The sequence below is a fragment of the Scomber japonicus genome, chromosome 19 (genome assembly GCF_027409825.1).
Source record: "Scomber japonicus isolate fScoJap1 chromosome 19, fScoJap1.pri, whole genome shotgun sequence".
Lineage (NCBI taxonomy): Eukaryota > Metazoa > Chordata > Actinopteri > Scombriformes > Scombridae > Scomber > Scomber japonicus.
In genome coordinates this window covers 21,227,817-21,244,556 of record NC_070596.1, presented here as the reverse complement: position 1 = coordinate 21,244,556, position 16,740 = coordinate 21,227,817, and the positions used below count along the sequence as shown (strand labels likewise).

Here is a 16,740-nt window from a genome sequence, read left to right as displayed (position 1 = left end):
AGAAAAGAAAAATTAAATAAAATTCCATTTAGACTTTGGTTTAGTTCCTTGTATTTAGGATTTTCCCTTTCTGTGACCAGCAGAAGTGAAATAGTATGACACTACTATTCAAAGCATCACTTAGGAAACTAGATGTTACCCAAAACAAATCTTACATGCTAAAACAGTATGTGAAGTTGGATCATTGATAATAATTTACCAGCAGTACTGCATGAGGACAGAAATAAGACCACAGGGAAAAGAGAGAAAGAGCAGGCCCTGAGGATCAGGGTAAAAACAGTTCATACAGTAAATGTCTCTTCTAGAAATGCCCTACACGTGGGCACAAACTCAACACCACTTTTACTCTTTTATACATGTGCTAAATTCACATCTATTATTAAAATATTTATTGTTGAGATAGCAAAATCCACTGCTTTTGTAAGGTAAAAGAATAAGCTTTATACGATTCTAAAAGAAAATAGTGCACATTTCAAGGCATTCAGGCCATCTTGCGTTGCAGTTTTCAATGGAAGATACATTTCCTCAGTTGTTATAAAGGGGTCCCCAGAGGTTTAAAGGTGTTTGCATTCACTCAGGACAAGCATGCAAACCGTAAGTGCACCCAGTTTGCACTGCAGGGTCATACATTCACAGATAATCACCTGGGACACTCTCAGACTCAGAAAAATGTTTAAAAAAACAAACTGAAATGTAGACCGTTTGTATTGCCAATATGCCGCAGGATAGTTCGGGCCATGGTGGAAATGAGTCGTAAGTTTTAGTGTTGTTGTGACATGTGTGCTTGTGTTTTACACCTTTTGAGTCTTGATTTTAACCAGTGGTTTGCTTTGCTTTCATGAAAAGAAACGTTGTAATATGGCAGCAACAGAAAATAAAAGCTGTAAATTTAGGGCATAAACAAAAAACCTAAACAGTCCTGGGCACTGTAGAGTAAAGCAATGGAGCCTGAACTAAATGTGAAACCAGTGGTGAGACTTTTTTTTAAAACAAAATTGACCATAGGGAGGTACAAAGAGAACCAAGTCATCTAAGGTCTACTGTACAGAAAGTGTAGCAGCTGCCGTTTTGTCTTGACTGCAGATAAAAATGCCGAATCAAGTCTGAAAATACACCAGTCTGTATTGAAGCGGGTTAACATCCATGTCGTGATACTGACCTGCTCTCAAGCAGCAACTTTTACGTTTTCACTTAACAGCTTGCAAGCATACAAGACAAAATTACTACCTACATCCGTTATCAAGGGGAAACTGAGGTATTAAATGAAGGGAGGATATTGCTATCATTAACAGATCACTCTTACGTATATTTCCACCTGCACTTGAAGTGCTGTGCCATTTTATTACAACTAAATTCAAAGCTGACAAGTCGAGATCAGGGAATCACGTCAGTAGAATGGCTTCGATACATATGATTGTTCAACAGTAAGTTTTAAAACAAACAGTGCTCTGGAGCAGGAAGAGTCTATGAGCGGTTACAGGCGAGGCTGCAACTCTAGGAAGGATTTCAGCCATAACATGGAGGCGAGGCGAGAAGGGGTGAGGAGGAGTGAGAGGGAGAAAATGAGGAGTTCTTCAGTGTACTAGGTGTTTAAAGTAGGTATTTGTGTCCGGTGTCCTCATCCAGCGTGAGGTCCACCACTTCAGGAGGGGACACCCAGTTGGGCTGAGGGGAAACAGTAGTCCAGAGCTGTGGTTGATTTGTGCTGTTTAACTGCTCCACTGAGTTCTCCTTCCAGGTGGACAAACTCTTTATCACACCTCCGCATGGATGGGCGCATCTGGATTTAGAAAAGAAAGTTGAATTCATTTGCACAGTCAATTTATATTGTCGGAAATAAATAAACAGGTAAAGTTTCCCCACTGTCCAGAGATTGCCTTTACCGTGCTTTCTCTTGCACTCCGACTATCTCCACCTCACTGTCTGAGGAAGCAATGTTTATCTGGCCCTTGTGTTGAGAACTTTCCTTGCGCGACAGCTCTGCCTCCGCGTGGCCTGAAACAAATAAAGAGGAACACAGTCACACATTGTATGGAGGGCTGGAGCATTAGTGAGCTTCAGGCCTTGCTGACACATAAAGACTGCAGCTGCTTTGACACAGACAGGAACAAAAACAATGATGAATCTGACACTTGTGTTTGAAAAGCTCACTGGATAGCATGGAGTGACACATTCGACAAAACATAAATTGTAGACTTTACATTCATGTTTTGACAATGCCAGCTAGTCAGTCGTAAAAAGGTCAATTCTTTTGTCTCGAAGCAAGGCAGCAACACTTTTTATAGCACCAAATGCAAGCCAGTGGAGTGTGGGATGAAGGCAGAAGCGCTTCAAAGGCTTCTTGCTGAGATTAATAAAAACCGTTTCCCCCACATAGCACGCTGCTTACTGATGACACCCATGCCTCTAAATGTCCTGTCTTCACTAAGAGGAGTTGAAAGTATCAGTTTGGATATACCGGGTTTGTAACTGACCTGAGATAGAGCTCAGAGCTCTTATACACCCAGAGTGAGCTGCCATATCCTGGCCTCTGTGTGTTTTTAGCTCATGCTTTATCACCGTGGGCCGGACTGTCTCGACACTCATACTCTCCTGGTTAGAATCAGTGTCTGAAATATCATAGTGACCCACTACTGGAGGCCCGTCTGCAGAAAACAAAGAAAACACTTCATTATTCAAATCATGCCTGAGAATAGTGGGACTCTGTTTGGAACAGAGGCCGGACACTGCTTTCACAGTCCTGCTCGCTGCAGCGTCTACAATAAATACAAGGAAGCACACCCCGTTTTCCTAGTTGCGAAGGCCTCAGATATTCTGGCTAATTTAATTTGATAGTACTAATTCTGTCGTAAACATGAACAATTTAAAAGGAACCTCCTTTCTTATGTGAATATGGTTATTATCGCCTTGTAAAGCCCTATTGTAAGAGTGGTCGTGTTTGCAGTGTATTAATAAACCTTTTGCAGCAGCCTTTTTTTTCTCTCCATTTATTGCTTTTAAAATAACAGCCATTCACATAAAAACTACACTAGAATACAGTCATTACAAAACACTTCAAAATAATCTTACTCAGTGAGTGAAATGCAGTGGGATAATAAAAGCCAAACAACACAACAGGAACTCTGTGGAAGAGCGGGAACATGGATCTTTGTTCTACCCTGTAAAAAGGAGTCCCTAGTAGAGACGCGCACACTCTGCTATCCAGACGCGTCTGTGGGTGTGTGTGAGGGGATTCGTCTGGACAGCATGTACTATGAGAGAACACTGCCTATGAATAGCTGATTGGGCTGAAAACGGGCAGGTATTGGGGTTACCAGAGAAACCAAGCACTGGTCAATGTAAAGGCCATGTAGTAAAGAAAGAAAAAAGGACTCATGTAAACCAGGATAGTCTCTTTGGTAAACAATGAACTGTCCTTAGTTGTTTTTAATGCACATAGTATGTGATTGTATGCACAAGGCTCCCTTTACTGGGTCGACAAAAAACGTTGATTTAAAGGTAATTTCAGTTTTAACAAATGCAGTACAGCAGTCGTCAGATCCATTTAAACCCAAAATTGGCAACGTAGTTATGTAACATGAAACAAAAACACCAGTATTCACACCATCTGAAACATTAAAAAAAATTTAGGCCAAGAGAGAACAACTAAATAGATAAAAATGTTCTGTCAGTCACCGTTTATCAGCATAAGCAAAGCTATACCTTGCACTCATGCTGCTAATGAGAACTTATTTTGGCCTTGCACATTCTATATACTAATATAATCACATGCAAACAGGTGGGGAAACGATGCTTTCAGCTTTAGGTTTTGTAAAACTGACAGTCATATTAGGGCTACATATACACATACAGAAAATGTCACACTTTTTTTTAACATCCTAACTATAAATATGATTAGGCCAAAGATTCCTTCAATCGATGTCTTTGATGGTTAGATAGTGTCAGTGTCAAGAACCGTGACACTATGGTCATCTACATCATAAAAATAGTTTGAGGAGAGGGGTTAAGGAGGAATGTTTTCCCCCCTCAGAGGACCACAGGATCTGAACCAGAGAAGGCCACTTGATCACCCAGATCAGTCAGTTTTTAGGAAGTCAGTAAACATTGCCATGCACCGTACTGCAGCTGCACTGCTGCTAGTGTATCTTGTTAGTTTTGATGCCTGGGTTTTTAGTTTAAAGTCAAGCTGCAGAACACGCAGTGCCTTTTGGAGACACAGGCCAAGCTGGCAGACCAGTGCAAATAAAAAATTAACTAGGTGAATATAATATGAGTAAAGATTTGAGGCTCTTGTTTTGCAGCTAATAGCCACAACAAAGAGGAACCCCCCCGTCTTGTCTGATGTCCATTATCTATACACAGGCCACTAAAAATAAACATCAGGATTAATCTCTCCCTCACTAGTTTCTTGTTACTGCACAAAGGCAGCAATAGCAGCAAATGTAACAGACAGGCAAACGTTAAAAAGAAATGTAAACACATCTAATCTAATTACGTAATATGATTTTTAAAAAGCAAGAGATTGTGTGGGTTAGTATATTGAGTTTATATTTGTAGGTAAATCTATTTGTTGTTTTAAATGTTATGATGTTAGTAAAGCTATGCCACCAAAAAATAAAAGAGTTTTTAAAAGTCCTGAACCACTTACAAGCAAAGTGCAAACATAGTTCAGGAGAAAGGAAGGTGGTGTATAGTGTTGAACCTGATTCCTAAAGAAATAGTACTATGATGCGCTATCTATCATTCCCAGCACAAATTCAGAATGACAAGGCACATGCTATTATGCAGCAGCACCCCACCTAGCACTGTAATGATGGCTGCCCAGCTGCTGTAATGCACACTCTGTATGAATGACAAAAAATCAGCTACTGGTTATGTGTGCATGTGTGTATGCGCGTGTGTATGTGTGTGTGTGTACAGCTGTGAAACAAAAAAGAAACAGGCCATACAATAAGCAATACAATAAGAGCCCTGACTCAACAGTCTATTGAGATATGCCCCGTGTCCGTGTCCCAGATGCTGCAGAAATCAAACAGGTGAGTTGAATTATTCTGAAAGTCAAATCTCACAGTGATTCAGTGCCAGCAGGTGCACCAGGCCTCGGGGGTCCGTGTAGAGTCAAAGTTCCAATGACCAGCTTGGGCCCAGCTGCTGTTGATGGTTTTATCTGTTTGGTGACCTTGCATCGTTTACCTGTTAATACCCACTGCTATGCTTTCTGCATCAACTAGCTCTACACTTGGTAAGTATGACACTGCGAGGAGTGAAGTAGAAGTGAAATCTAAACATTCAAGAGACCAGGATCTGGAACACCTAGATTTCCATTCTGAGTGACCACTTCAGGTAGGATGTTGTTGTTGTTTATGGGGGTGGGGGTGAGACTGTTGTTCTCTCGTGCCAACATGTAGGCAGCCATAGTCTCTGCAGACTCTGACGATGGCAAAAAGGAACTAGGTGGAGAGGGGCGTGCCCCTTGGGATGGATGCTGCCCCTCGTGGGCGTCACTTGAGCGTTTGGACGAGTCGTTGTCCGAGTCGAGGTGTGCGAGCTTTTCCATCCAGATGCGGAAGCGCTCCTCAGTCTGGCGCTGCATCACGGCAAAACGCGTCATGGCCTCCTCCAGAACACTGCCGATGCCGTTCCTGTCCCACGAACTGGTGTCCAGCAGCCCATGAATCTGGGCGCCCACTCTGGATCTCTCCGATGCACGTCTGAAGCCAGCTTTAAAGACATTGAGGCCAAGCCATAAGAAAATACAGTAGCACGTTCATGCTTCGGAGGTGGACTTTTGTATTAAAAAGAGAAAATGACAGTTTGTTTTTTGGTTACGTGCAGATCGACTCTTTCATGCTGATGGACTACATCATGCAGTTGAAGCACTCAAATCTGTGTGCGGGATGTAAAAAATGGTTGAAAGCATTTCATGTACTACGGAAGATAACTGGATGTCTCGGGCGACTGATTTAGTGGCTGTGGTTTGGAAAATGTGTTAACTTGTGAGACTCTGAAGTAAACACACCCATCTAAGGCGAATGAATTACAAACCTGTGATGTAAGAGCAACAGATATGTTTCACTGATAATATTTGAATTTTCTTTGTGAATATGAGGTAGGGTTAGTATGGGCCAAAATAGGCAGCTAATAATACACCACTAGAGTGCTCCTGAAAAAAACTAGATAAACTAGTTCCTCTCTGTAAATACAATAAAAAAGAGACATAAACCATTTATTTAACAAAAGCCTTGACACACCACAAGCTAAGCTCTGAATTTATTGGGAGAAAAACGCCTACCAGAACCAACCAAACAGGTTCTAAGAAACGTAATCACAGTGAAAAGATCAGTCTAAAAGTAAACAAAGTGACTCCTCTTCCAACAGCAACAGTGGCAGCAGCAGCGGCAGCAGCAGCAGGCCTGTAAATAATATACCACCCTGTTTGAAGCTACTTACACAGAACTCAACTCACCCACGAGATCTCTACAAAAACATCAGAAAACATGAGATTAACTAAGAGCACAAACATAGGGGCCGGCGTGCGAGTGGACAATACTGTCAGTGTTTATTTTTACTGGACCTTTCTGTGCCTCAGTTTAGTTTATAGCACAGACATGATATGCATTCATATTTTCTAGTCAGATGACAAGAGCTATCCAACTTTAATGTGCTACAGAGCCAATTATAGAGGAGAGAACCACCTGTTTGCAGCTCTAAAAAGCTTTGTCATCTCTTGTGTTCGGCAGAGTGAAGTGTATGATAGATCGAGGCTTCAAAAGCAGCAGGACAGAAAAGCAGGATATATGAAACACCTCGTACTTTTAGAGGGGAAAGACATTAAACTAAACCCGCCCTATAATTGAAACTGAAAAGATGTATAAAACTGATTTTTAAGCATTCTAATAAAATGGCACATTAAGACTATATTTCTACCCGTATCCCAAGGCTGAAGAGTAGCTGCAGAGACAGTCTAAAACAATGAGATCACACACCACTGTCTATTCGCAGCAAAGGCTGAGGATATAAATGGCTCACTTGTTGAATTGCAGAACTCACAATATAGGTTATATTATCACATCTCCGATTATGTCATTCCATGAGTTGAATAATGTTCACTAGACTTTCACAGCATGCAAAACAGTGAGACAAAGTACCAGGTACAAAACATGTATATTACTACGAGTGACTGGGCGTGGACCCTTCTACAAACAGAGAATCTAAATATCTAGAGACAGGATGAATGAAGACAAATGATGAGTGAGGAAATAACTAAAAAACGAAAAATGATGTGACTGAGAGTAACAAACAAAGCAGTGCTTGTATTAATCTGATTTTACAAAGGCTTTGTGCAGCTGAATCACATGTTCTGACTATATGTGACAAGAGTACAATTTGTTTGGGGTTGCCTAAAAATGTACAGGTTTACACAGCCAGCTTCTTATTGTTTAGCTGTGTTCAGTTCTTGATTGTCATTCATTATGGGCCTATGAGTCTTTCTATTACTATGTGACAAGAGTGTTTTTACATGGGATTTCTAAGTGACTGATACCCTGGATTTTGGTAGTAGTACTGAGCTGTAAGTGTGTGTTGTGAACACTGGATTTTACCTGGAATATCTGTCTTGATTGTCTTGCTGCCTCCTGAAGTGTCATCATCGTCATCCTCAGAGGAGCTGGTGCTGGAGTCACATGTGAGCTCGCTGTCACTTGTACTGCTGTCCTGCAGCAGGTTGTACTTCTTCCGTGCCGCTGCCTCTCGTTTTTGCCTCAGCAAACGCATGCGCTCCTTGTGTTTCTGGCTCCGGTGACCTTTCACTTTTGCCAGCTTTCCATTGGTTTGTTTTTCCTGCCCTCCTGCTGCTACCACAGTGGGATGGCAGCGGTTTTTCTTTGCAGCCATTGCATTGGGAGGCATCTCGCTCTCGGAACGTGACCGCCGAGACTTCCTCCCACCGGCTGCCATGGCAGACGTTTGCTTTCCTGACGCTTGGCCAGGATCATTTGTAGCTTCCATACTGCCGTCCTCCTCTTCTCCCATGGCAGGAGCAGCACCTTCTTCCCCTGAGGAGAGTGTGTCTGAGTCAGCAAGGTGGCCACTGGATGAGGGGGAAAGCATGCAGGGGTTTGAGGAGTCACTCTCATAGATATGACGTGAGACGGGTTTGTCACTTCCTGTGGAGGCATGCTGGGACTCTGGGGAGTCTCTGCGGAGCTCCTTCATCAGGCATGGCATGGAGAGGAGACTCTGCTCACCCTCTGTATGCAAGGGGCTCCCATCCTCCTTTTCCCTCGGTGGTGAGCTGGTACTTGTGGTCGTCTCAGTTTTTAGGTGCTCGTCCTGCTCTCCCTGAACAGATGTTGTGGCTGATTGTGCTTCATCAAGGCACTCTGAGGGGCACTCAGCATCTACAAATTCCTCTGCCTTCTCTGAATCAGCCATCTTCATGCTAGTTGAGCCCAGAGCCCAGTGGTCCAACAAACATGGACCAACGTGCCTGGACAGGAGCTCACCTGCAGGAAAAAAACAAAACATACTGTCACAAAAGTCTAAATTTGTGCAAGATACTGTGTGTCAGAGTTCTCTGAGAGCAAGGGACATAGTATCTTTATCTATATTTATTTATTTTTAGTATCGTATGTATTCAACATAAAAATACACTGGCACTCTGGCTTTCTACTTTCTATATTTGTAGAATAAACACAATATGTGGCATCAAATTGTATTTTCCATTTCTTTAAAAAGGTCTCATTCAAATGTAGTGGTCATTCAGAATTATAATTACTCTTATTATTATGATCACAAAGGCCCCACAATATTTACTCTAAACCTGAATATGTTCATTTCAACTACTTCACATAAATGTAGACCCATTTCCTCCTTTTTTTCCATTCCAGATGCAGAAGCGCTGATTATTATCGTACATTTTGTGCTGGGATAAATTGTTGCACAATCACTTACTGTGTGTTCACGTACCAAAAACAGCAAATAATCTCATTGCAATTTTATGCACATTTCGGCCAGAATTTCATATTAGCGGCATTATTAAGTAATGTAAGAGCAATGAATGATACTTTTACATATGTTTTTATTCTACTTTTCAGTCTTTTATAGGCCGAGAGCGAGTTGTTGCATGTCTGTTAAACATCTTCAGCTACAATTATTTGAGTGTGTCTACTATGAGACATGTATAGGTGCCAGATTGAATGACTTTAGTTAGTTGGGTCTGTGGCTAGCTGATGCTAACACAGGTTTGCCATCCAGACACTACTTTTAGCTGCGTATTGAAGCTAACCTCGACCCTACTCTCTCTCTCTCATACGTACACACAAACTTGGCGAGAAGAAAGCAAAGGAGTCATGGACAAATATATTCAGATTGCAGGGAAGCTGCCTCGCAAGATCCTAAAAATGGAAGCGTATGTAGCCACCCAGAGGCGAAACAGACGGGATCATGTCAGCAGCTATCGGCTAACGTAGCATTTAAATCGGCTGCGCTAGTTGCAACTTACCGTGGCGTTACTTTTATTCTTCTTTTCCCAGTGTCAGACTTTTCAACATCTTCATTAATTGGTCACCGCTCTAAATTTACGCTGCACAAATATTGCACTGCTCAGTATACTTTACTTATTTACAACTTGAAGGGATTTATTTTTGGCGCAGTGCGCTCGCACCTTTGCGAGCCCTGTTAGCTGTTAGCCGCTAGCTGTTTATTTTAAAATGTCTCCATCAGCGTCGGTCACAAAGATGCGTGCGTCACTTCCGGCCTTTTTTCGTTATCGAGCGCCCCCACTGGTTGAATATAAACACTACAGGATAAGAAAAATACTACGGGTACATAATATGGTGGAGAATAACCACTTAATTCGTGTACTTCACATGAGTTTTATGGTACTAAATTCACTGGATGCTGTGTACCACTCAGCTCTTTTAACCCTGAAGTCACATGATATTGGTATTCAATCACCGAATAGGTTGTTGCTCGAGACTATGAGTCGGAACCGAAATAGGAAACATGTCAGTCTTTTATCTAATAATGTACCCTTCCACATGAAATAATCTGCAAAAAGAAAAGCCTCTTTAGTTTTTGTTGAACACAAACGACCAGTCATTCCAATTCATAATTAAATATTAAATTTATGTAGGTATAAAAAGATGGGTATAATTTCAATATAAAGAAAGACAACAAGTAATGCTATAAGTGACAGACATCTTCAATTAAATCATTCAGAGTAGATTTTAATTATTGAATGTTTAAGTGATTTATTTAATCATTTATTACATTGTGTATTAAGATAAGACATCACTGAAAGGACAACAACAAAGACAATTTTTTCTGCAGAAACCTAAATCACAAATTAATAACATCTATAAATTCAAAGGAACCTCTTGTTTGTTTGTTCTTATTGTGTGCCTGTACTTGTTATCTTCTTTACTATTATTGTGTATATATATATATATATGTGTGTGTGTGTGTGTGTGTGTGTGTGTGTGTGTATATATATATATATATGTGTGTATGTATGTGTATATATGTATGTATATGTATTGTGTGTGTCTGTATGCGTATATATATATATATATATATATATATATATATATATACACATTGTATTTTGTTAATTTGATTAGCACTGTCTTTCTGTCTGTATGTGTGTGCGTGTGCCTGTATAAAATATATATATATATTTTTTAAAAAGACATTATTAATAGATCGATTATACGAAAATAAAAGGAGCATAGCATATATGAGTACATAACAAAAACAACAACAACAAGAAAATATTTTAATAAGTTATAATAATGTTTTAGAAGAAAAATAGAAAAAAAGAAAAGACTCAGTAGAAGCACTTCCGGGTCAGTGTGACCTTTCTTCTGCACGGCCGCCGCTCCGCCATCCTTCTCTCTCTGCTCCGGGAGCAGGACAGACCCTCCGCCACACCAATATGCTGTCAGTACGCGTCGCAGCGGCCCTAGCCCGCACCCTGCCACGACGGGCTGGATATGTAAGCAAAGATAACTCATTAAAGTGTAGATATCTGGTGTATTTTTTGCAGGAAACGTGTAATTTATTCAGATGTAAACTCGTGGCATGCTCAGGTCTTTAGCGGCGGAGGACACCGGGCCCTTCACTCAGCTACCTCTTTCTGTTGTAGCACACAGATAGCAACAAATCCTCTCCAAGGATTGCACAGTGCATTATTTTTAAGCGACTATCTGTTTTGTTTTGTGTTGTAAAATCATTGTCATTGGATATGGAACAGGCTAAATAAAAATGCGATGACGAATGTAATTTGATAGTGAAGGTCATGTTTGTGTCACTACGCTAGCTGAGGTGTCACTAGAAATGTATTTGTGCGGCTAAGCTTGGCGTAGTTGTTAATGCGAAATTAAATATTAGGCTTAATTTTTCTTAAATGACATTACTGTTTCTGTGTCGTAAATGTTAATAGTGAGACTGTCCTGTGACTCTGCAGACTGCATGACCTGAGGCCTCTCTCAAATGTTTTCATATTTGGGGAGACGTCTGAAGTTATGTTGCAGAAATATTAACGTCCTAATATTTAGATTTCAAGGGCCAGGGTTAATTATTAATGTAATGTGCATGTAAACTAGCTTTTTATTATAATAATAATTATTATTTTCAGTATCGATTTAATAGGCAGATGTTTTTGATTCTTGATAGTTGTTTGGTCTATAAAATGTGAGAAAACTGTGAACGATGTAGATCACTGTTTCCCAAAGCTCAAGGACACATCTTGAAATGTTCTGTTTTGTTCTGCCCGACAGTCCACAACCAAAGATATTCAGTTTACTGCCATAGAAGACTAAACCGATCTAAGAACCATTAATTAGTTATTAAATGGCTTAAGCTCGACTACCGTATGATTAGGTTAGATTGATCTTTCCATTACATTTAAGTTAAGGTTAACAGTTTCTCTGGTAAAGAAAGCAATATCTGAAAACCTCCAGAAGGTCATTTAATAATAGTTACTGGTGTGCTGAAGGTATCTTGAAAATCCTCAGATTAAGATAGAAGTCTTTGCAAAATATTCTGTCTGCTACACAAGAACAAAATCCTCATTATTTAATTTTTCATCATTCAGGTATGCAGAAATAGCTAGAAATGTTTTTTTTTTTGGGTTTAAAAATAAAGACAATGAATGTTGTGCAGCATATCTCATTACTTTATTTTTAGTAGATTTTTGTTTTTGAATAGAAAACAGACCACCTGTTCAGCCATTAAGAAATATTTACTTTATTATACTGTTGTCTAATGCTGTGTATTGAGTATTTTCATCATCAGTGTTGACATGAAGTATGTTAGACTGGCACGTGAGAAAACTGACTCAACTGAAATTGGAATTAGATTAAGATTAAGTCAATAATCTTTTTAACCAGTTTCAACAGTGTCACAAACTACAGCCATTATGATCACAAAGATGAATTGAAGTCGAATTCAAATTTTTTTTTAAAACTCCATCTTATTGTTTTAAAGGTATCCAAGAACGTTGCTGCAGCATGTGTAGGAGTCAGGAATCTGCACACCACCCGTCCATGGCTGCAGAAAACAGGTCAGTGTTTTTGGGGAACTTTTATTAGCCACTTAGGGGGGAAAAATCTCACATTTTTTTTATAAATTCGTGGGGATATTATAACTTCATAATACACTTTATGTACATTAAAGGCACAGCCGAGGTTTCTTCCATCCTGGAGGATAAGATCATGGGAGCCGACACCAGTGCTGATTTGGAGGAGACTGGTCGTGTGCTGTCCATCGGTGACGGTATCGCCAGAGTGTACGGTCTCAGGAACGTGCAGGCTGAGGAGATGGTGGAGTTCTCTTCTGGTCTGAAGGTAAGACTGATAATGTAATGGTTAGATCCTCATCTTTTCTTGAATGTATTGACGCTGCAGCTCAGATATTAAGAGAAGTACACTGTATAAGGAAGTGCTCCTAAAACAGATGATTATACCAATTTCTGGTACATGACAGCACAGCACAGTTACTGACACAGTAACATTACAGTGTAAAGTAAAGGGAAAAGACTAACTGTTTCTGCTTTTCTCCAGGGAATGTCTCTGAATTTGGAGCCCGACAATGTTGGTGTTGTGGTGTTCGGTAACGATAAGCTGATCAAGGAAGGCGACATTGTCAAGAGAACTGGTGCCATTGTCGATGTGCCTGTCGGCGTAGAGCTCCTTGGCCGTGTTGTTGATGCTCTGGGAAATGCCATCGATGGAAAGGTAAAAAATAATGCACAGGAATAAAATTAACATTTGTTTATATAACATAATTCATGCATAAAATACAACACAAAGTGTGTTACATAAAAGCAAACAATCATGACATTTACAATAAAACAACGAAAGTTTAAAGTGAAAGTTTAAAAGATTGGATAAGATGAAATAATTGCTAGGTGAAGTCCCGCCTGATATAGAGAAATGATTGACCTTTCTGTGTCTGCCTGGGAGAGAAATGGTCTGACTCTCGCATTATTCCTTTTTCGTGGCAGTCTAAAAATATCTGTTAAGTCAGTATAGCCAAATGGGGCCTTCACATTTGCAGTATCATGATTATTACAAACCCGTTTTGCAGTCAGATTTGCTGTTCTTTTTATAGTCACACTATATCCACTCCTCTCCAGTCTGTTTCTGTGACAGTGAACTAGGTTAAGTACTCGAGTTGACAACAACTACACTTGTTATGTAACCGTAAGGGCAAAAAAGTTTTGCTGGTAAAGAGCCAATAAGAGCAATTTAGTAACATCTGCGAAAGAACAACACTCCTGCAATTACCTTGTGTCGCCATATGGTGCCGCCAAAAATTATCCAACATTGCCAGTTTAAATGATAAATGGTACACCGTAGTCACATTTCTAATGTTTAGGTCAGCGCCAATGATGACACCAAGGTTTTAAGACTCTTCTTTGGTGGTCAATGCAAATGATTTTAGGGGATGAGTTTCTCTCGCTCAGCAATTTGCTCAAATAACTAAAATCCCAGTTTTATCTTGATTCAGCTGTAAGAAGTTTTCAGTCATCCATAGACTTGTACATGCAATAAAGTTGTTGATTGAAACCTTTTGTGTGATTATATTGGGGTTTTGTAGTATCGTCACTTTAGATTTAATAGTTTATTTGATGTCCACTGTTTTTTGTTTTTTGTTTTTTCTCTCCCCCCACTAACATTTTAGGGCCCCCTTGGCGCCAGCACCCGTAGGCGTGTGGGTCTGAAGGCCCCTGGTATCATCCCCCGTATCTCTGTGAGGGAGCCCATGCAGACTGGCATCAAAGCCGTGGACAGTTTGGTGCCCATCGGTCGTGGACAGCGTGAGCTCATCATCGGAGACAGGCAGACCGGGTAAGAGGATTCTGCTCAAAGTGAATATCTGAACACACGGCTCCATTTGATGCTATTTCTAGTGCTGCTAAATGCTGCTAAATCAGTTGAAGTGCTGAAAAGGGACAAATCAAAATCGTAATGTATCAATATAAGGCCTGTTACAATATAACATTGATGCATAATGGTTTATCTCAGTTGTCTTTCATTCAATCAGGTGATGCAGGGGATTTTAAATTAATCTGGCAGAATCTTGAGCTAGTCACATATAATTTAGACCCACTCATGTACACAATTGAAACTGTTTGTTGGTGTATCCACTGTACTCAGCCATTAAATCTTGTTCTGCAGCAAAACCGCCATTGCCATCGACACAATCATCAACCAGAAGCGCTTCAACGAGGGAACCGATGAGAAGAAGAAGCTGTACTGCATCTACGTCGCCATCGGCCAGAAGAGATCCACCGTGGCTCAGCTGGTGAAGAGGCTGACTGATGCCGACGCCATGAAGTACACCATCGTGGTCTCTGCTACCGCCTCTGATGCCGCTCCCCTGCAGTACCTGGCTCCCTACTCCGGCTGCTCCATGGGAGAGTACTTCAGAGACAACGGCAAGCACGCCCTGATCATTTATGACGATCTGTCCAAGCAGGTGAGTTGTATTTTTAAAACTTAATCTGATGTTGAAGGAGATTTCAACACAGAGGAAAACAATTAGTGTAAAACTCTACCTCGTTGTCTTTCCGCAGGCCGTCGCCTACCGTCAGATGTCCCTGCTGCTCCGTCGTCCCCCCGGTCGTGAGGCCTACCCAGGAGACGTCTTCTACCTGCATTCCCGTCTGCTGGAGAGAGCTGCCAAGATGAACGACAACTTCGGCGGTGGCTCCCTCACTGCCCTCCCCGTCATCGAGACACAGGCTGGCGACGTGTCAGCCTACATTCCAACCAATGTCATCTCCATCACAGACGGACAGGTGAATGCGTGACCGGTTGTCTGGTTTCATTAGAAGAGAAATACCGATTGCTGAATACTGAATGCTGAATGCTTTTGCCTCTCACAGATCTTTCTGGAGACTGAGCTGTTCTACAAGGGTATTCGTCCCGCCATCAACGTCGGTCTGTCTGTGTCCCGTGTCGGATCCGCTGCCCAGACCAGAGCCATGAAGCAGGTGAGGCTTTAAGCGGGATCATCTCTAAGCTGTAAATATTGATAAAAGTCTTCAGTTCTGACATTTTAATTACTGTTTATCCTCAGGTGGCTGGTACCATGAAACTGGAGCTGGCTCAGTACCGTGAGGTCGCTGCCTTCGCTCAGTTTGGTTCCGACTTGGACGCCGCCACACAGCAGCTGCTGAACCGTGGTGTTCGTCTCACTGAGCTCCTCAAACAGGGACAGTACTGTGAGTATTCATTTGTGCTGAAAATGTTTGTAGGCACCTCTGTCAGTAAATGTATCCAGTCTACAGCTGTCTTTATCCATTGTAACTGTATTCTCTTTATCTTTCAGCTCCCATGGCTATTGAAGAACAGGTAACAGTCATCTACGCTGGTGTGAGGGGACACCTGGACAAAATGGAGCCAAGCAAGATCACCAGGTTCGAGAAGGCCTTCCTGCAGCACATTCTGAGCCAGCACCAAGAATTGCTGGCAGCTATTAGGTAAGTTATAGCTTCTAGGGAACAGGGATTTTTGCAAATTAATTTATGTATGTACACATTTTGTAATCTATTTCTCCTATTTGCAGGGCTGATGGCAAAATCTCTGAGGCATCCGATGCTAAGCTTAAGCAAACTGTGTTGACTTTCCTCTCCAGCTTTGAGTAATGTGATGGTTTTCGGTCTGGTTTGTTTCCATGTTTGCATATTGCATCGTCGGTTATACTTTCTATGAACTTAAAAAAACAATTCAAGTGGCACTTGATCTTTAATGTACAGATATCTCCCAACAGAGAATAAAGTATTCCAGCTAGTTGACATGGTCTGTTTGTGTTTGAAGTCCTTTTTTTTTACCATTTAGGCTCATTATCAGTTTCAAATGTACTTGATGCTGTTCAAAGCAATACAGAACATATTAAGCATTTTATACATCAACAATAAACTGTAACAGTCTCCCACCACAAACACAGAAACTTTGATTTATTTTTTATTAAAACTTGGAAGAAAATTGGTTCATCTAAAGTAAAGGTTTTTAATCGTCAATGTCTGTGGTGGTTCCTAAACCCTCACAACTTACAAATCAGATTTTTTTCTTGTCCAGAAATTGATAAAACTAACAAACTAGTGAGACCCTCATTGTGGACTTTACAAATTAGATCTCACATGTATGTAATGGCTATGATGCCTTAATGATAAACCTACTTCATATTGTATTAGAGCTGCAATGATTAGTTGACAGATAATCAAACTAT

At 40.8% G+C, this 16,740-nt stretch overlaps 2 protein-coding genes across 4 annotated transcripts; one reads left to right on the top strand and one right to left on the bottom strand.

Annotated features, from left to right (window-relative positions):
* Positions 1–724: 724 nt before the first annotated feature.
* Positions 725–9,687, bottom strand: ark2n (arkadia (RNF111) N-terminal like PKA signaling regulator 2N). 3 transcript variants are annotated; one of them, XM_053340154.1, is made up of 5 exons: positions 9,503–9,687; positions 7,602–8,504; positions 2,475–2,645; positions 1,884–1,995; positions 725–1,780 (listed from the first exon to the last, which is right to left on the bottom strand). In XM_053340154.1, the coding sequence occupies exons 2-5, from the start codon at positions 8,437–8,439 to the stop codon at positions 1,591–1,593; spliced, it is 1,311 nt and encodes a 436-aa protein (XP_053196129.1). In that variant the 5' UTR covers positions 8,440–8,504; positions 9,503–9,687; the 3' UTR covers positions 725–1,590. The 3 variants fall into 3 exon arrangements, with proteins under 3 accessions (XP_053196129.1, XP_053196131.1, XP_053196130.1); XM_053340156.1 differs by lacking the exon at positions 2,475–2,645; XM_053340155.1 differs by lacking the exons at positions 725–1,780; positions 1,884–1,995; positions 2,475–2,645 and adding an exon at positions 2,669–5,721.
* A 1,171-nt stretch (positions 9,688–10,858) lies between these two features.
* On the top strand, positions 10,859–16,306 carry atp5fa1 (ATP synthase F1 subunit alpha). The gene is made up of 11 exons (XM_053339983.1): positions 10,859–10,996; positions 12,490–12,565; positions 12,679–12,848; positions 13,065–13,238; positions 14,188–14,354; positions 14,685–14,985; positions 15,083–15,307; positions 15,395–15,502; positions 15,589–15,733; positions 15,841–15,991; positions 16,078–16,306. The coding sequence occupies exons 1-11, from the start codon at positions 10,937–10,939 to the stop codon at positions 16,154–16,156; spliced, it is 1,656 nt and encodes a 551-aa protein (XP_053195958.1). The 5' UTR covers positions 10,859–10,936; the 3' UTR covers positions 16,157–16,306.
* The last annotated feature ends 434 nt before the right edge of the window (positions 16,307–16,740 follow it).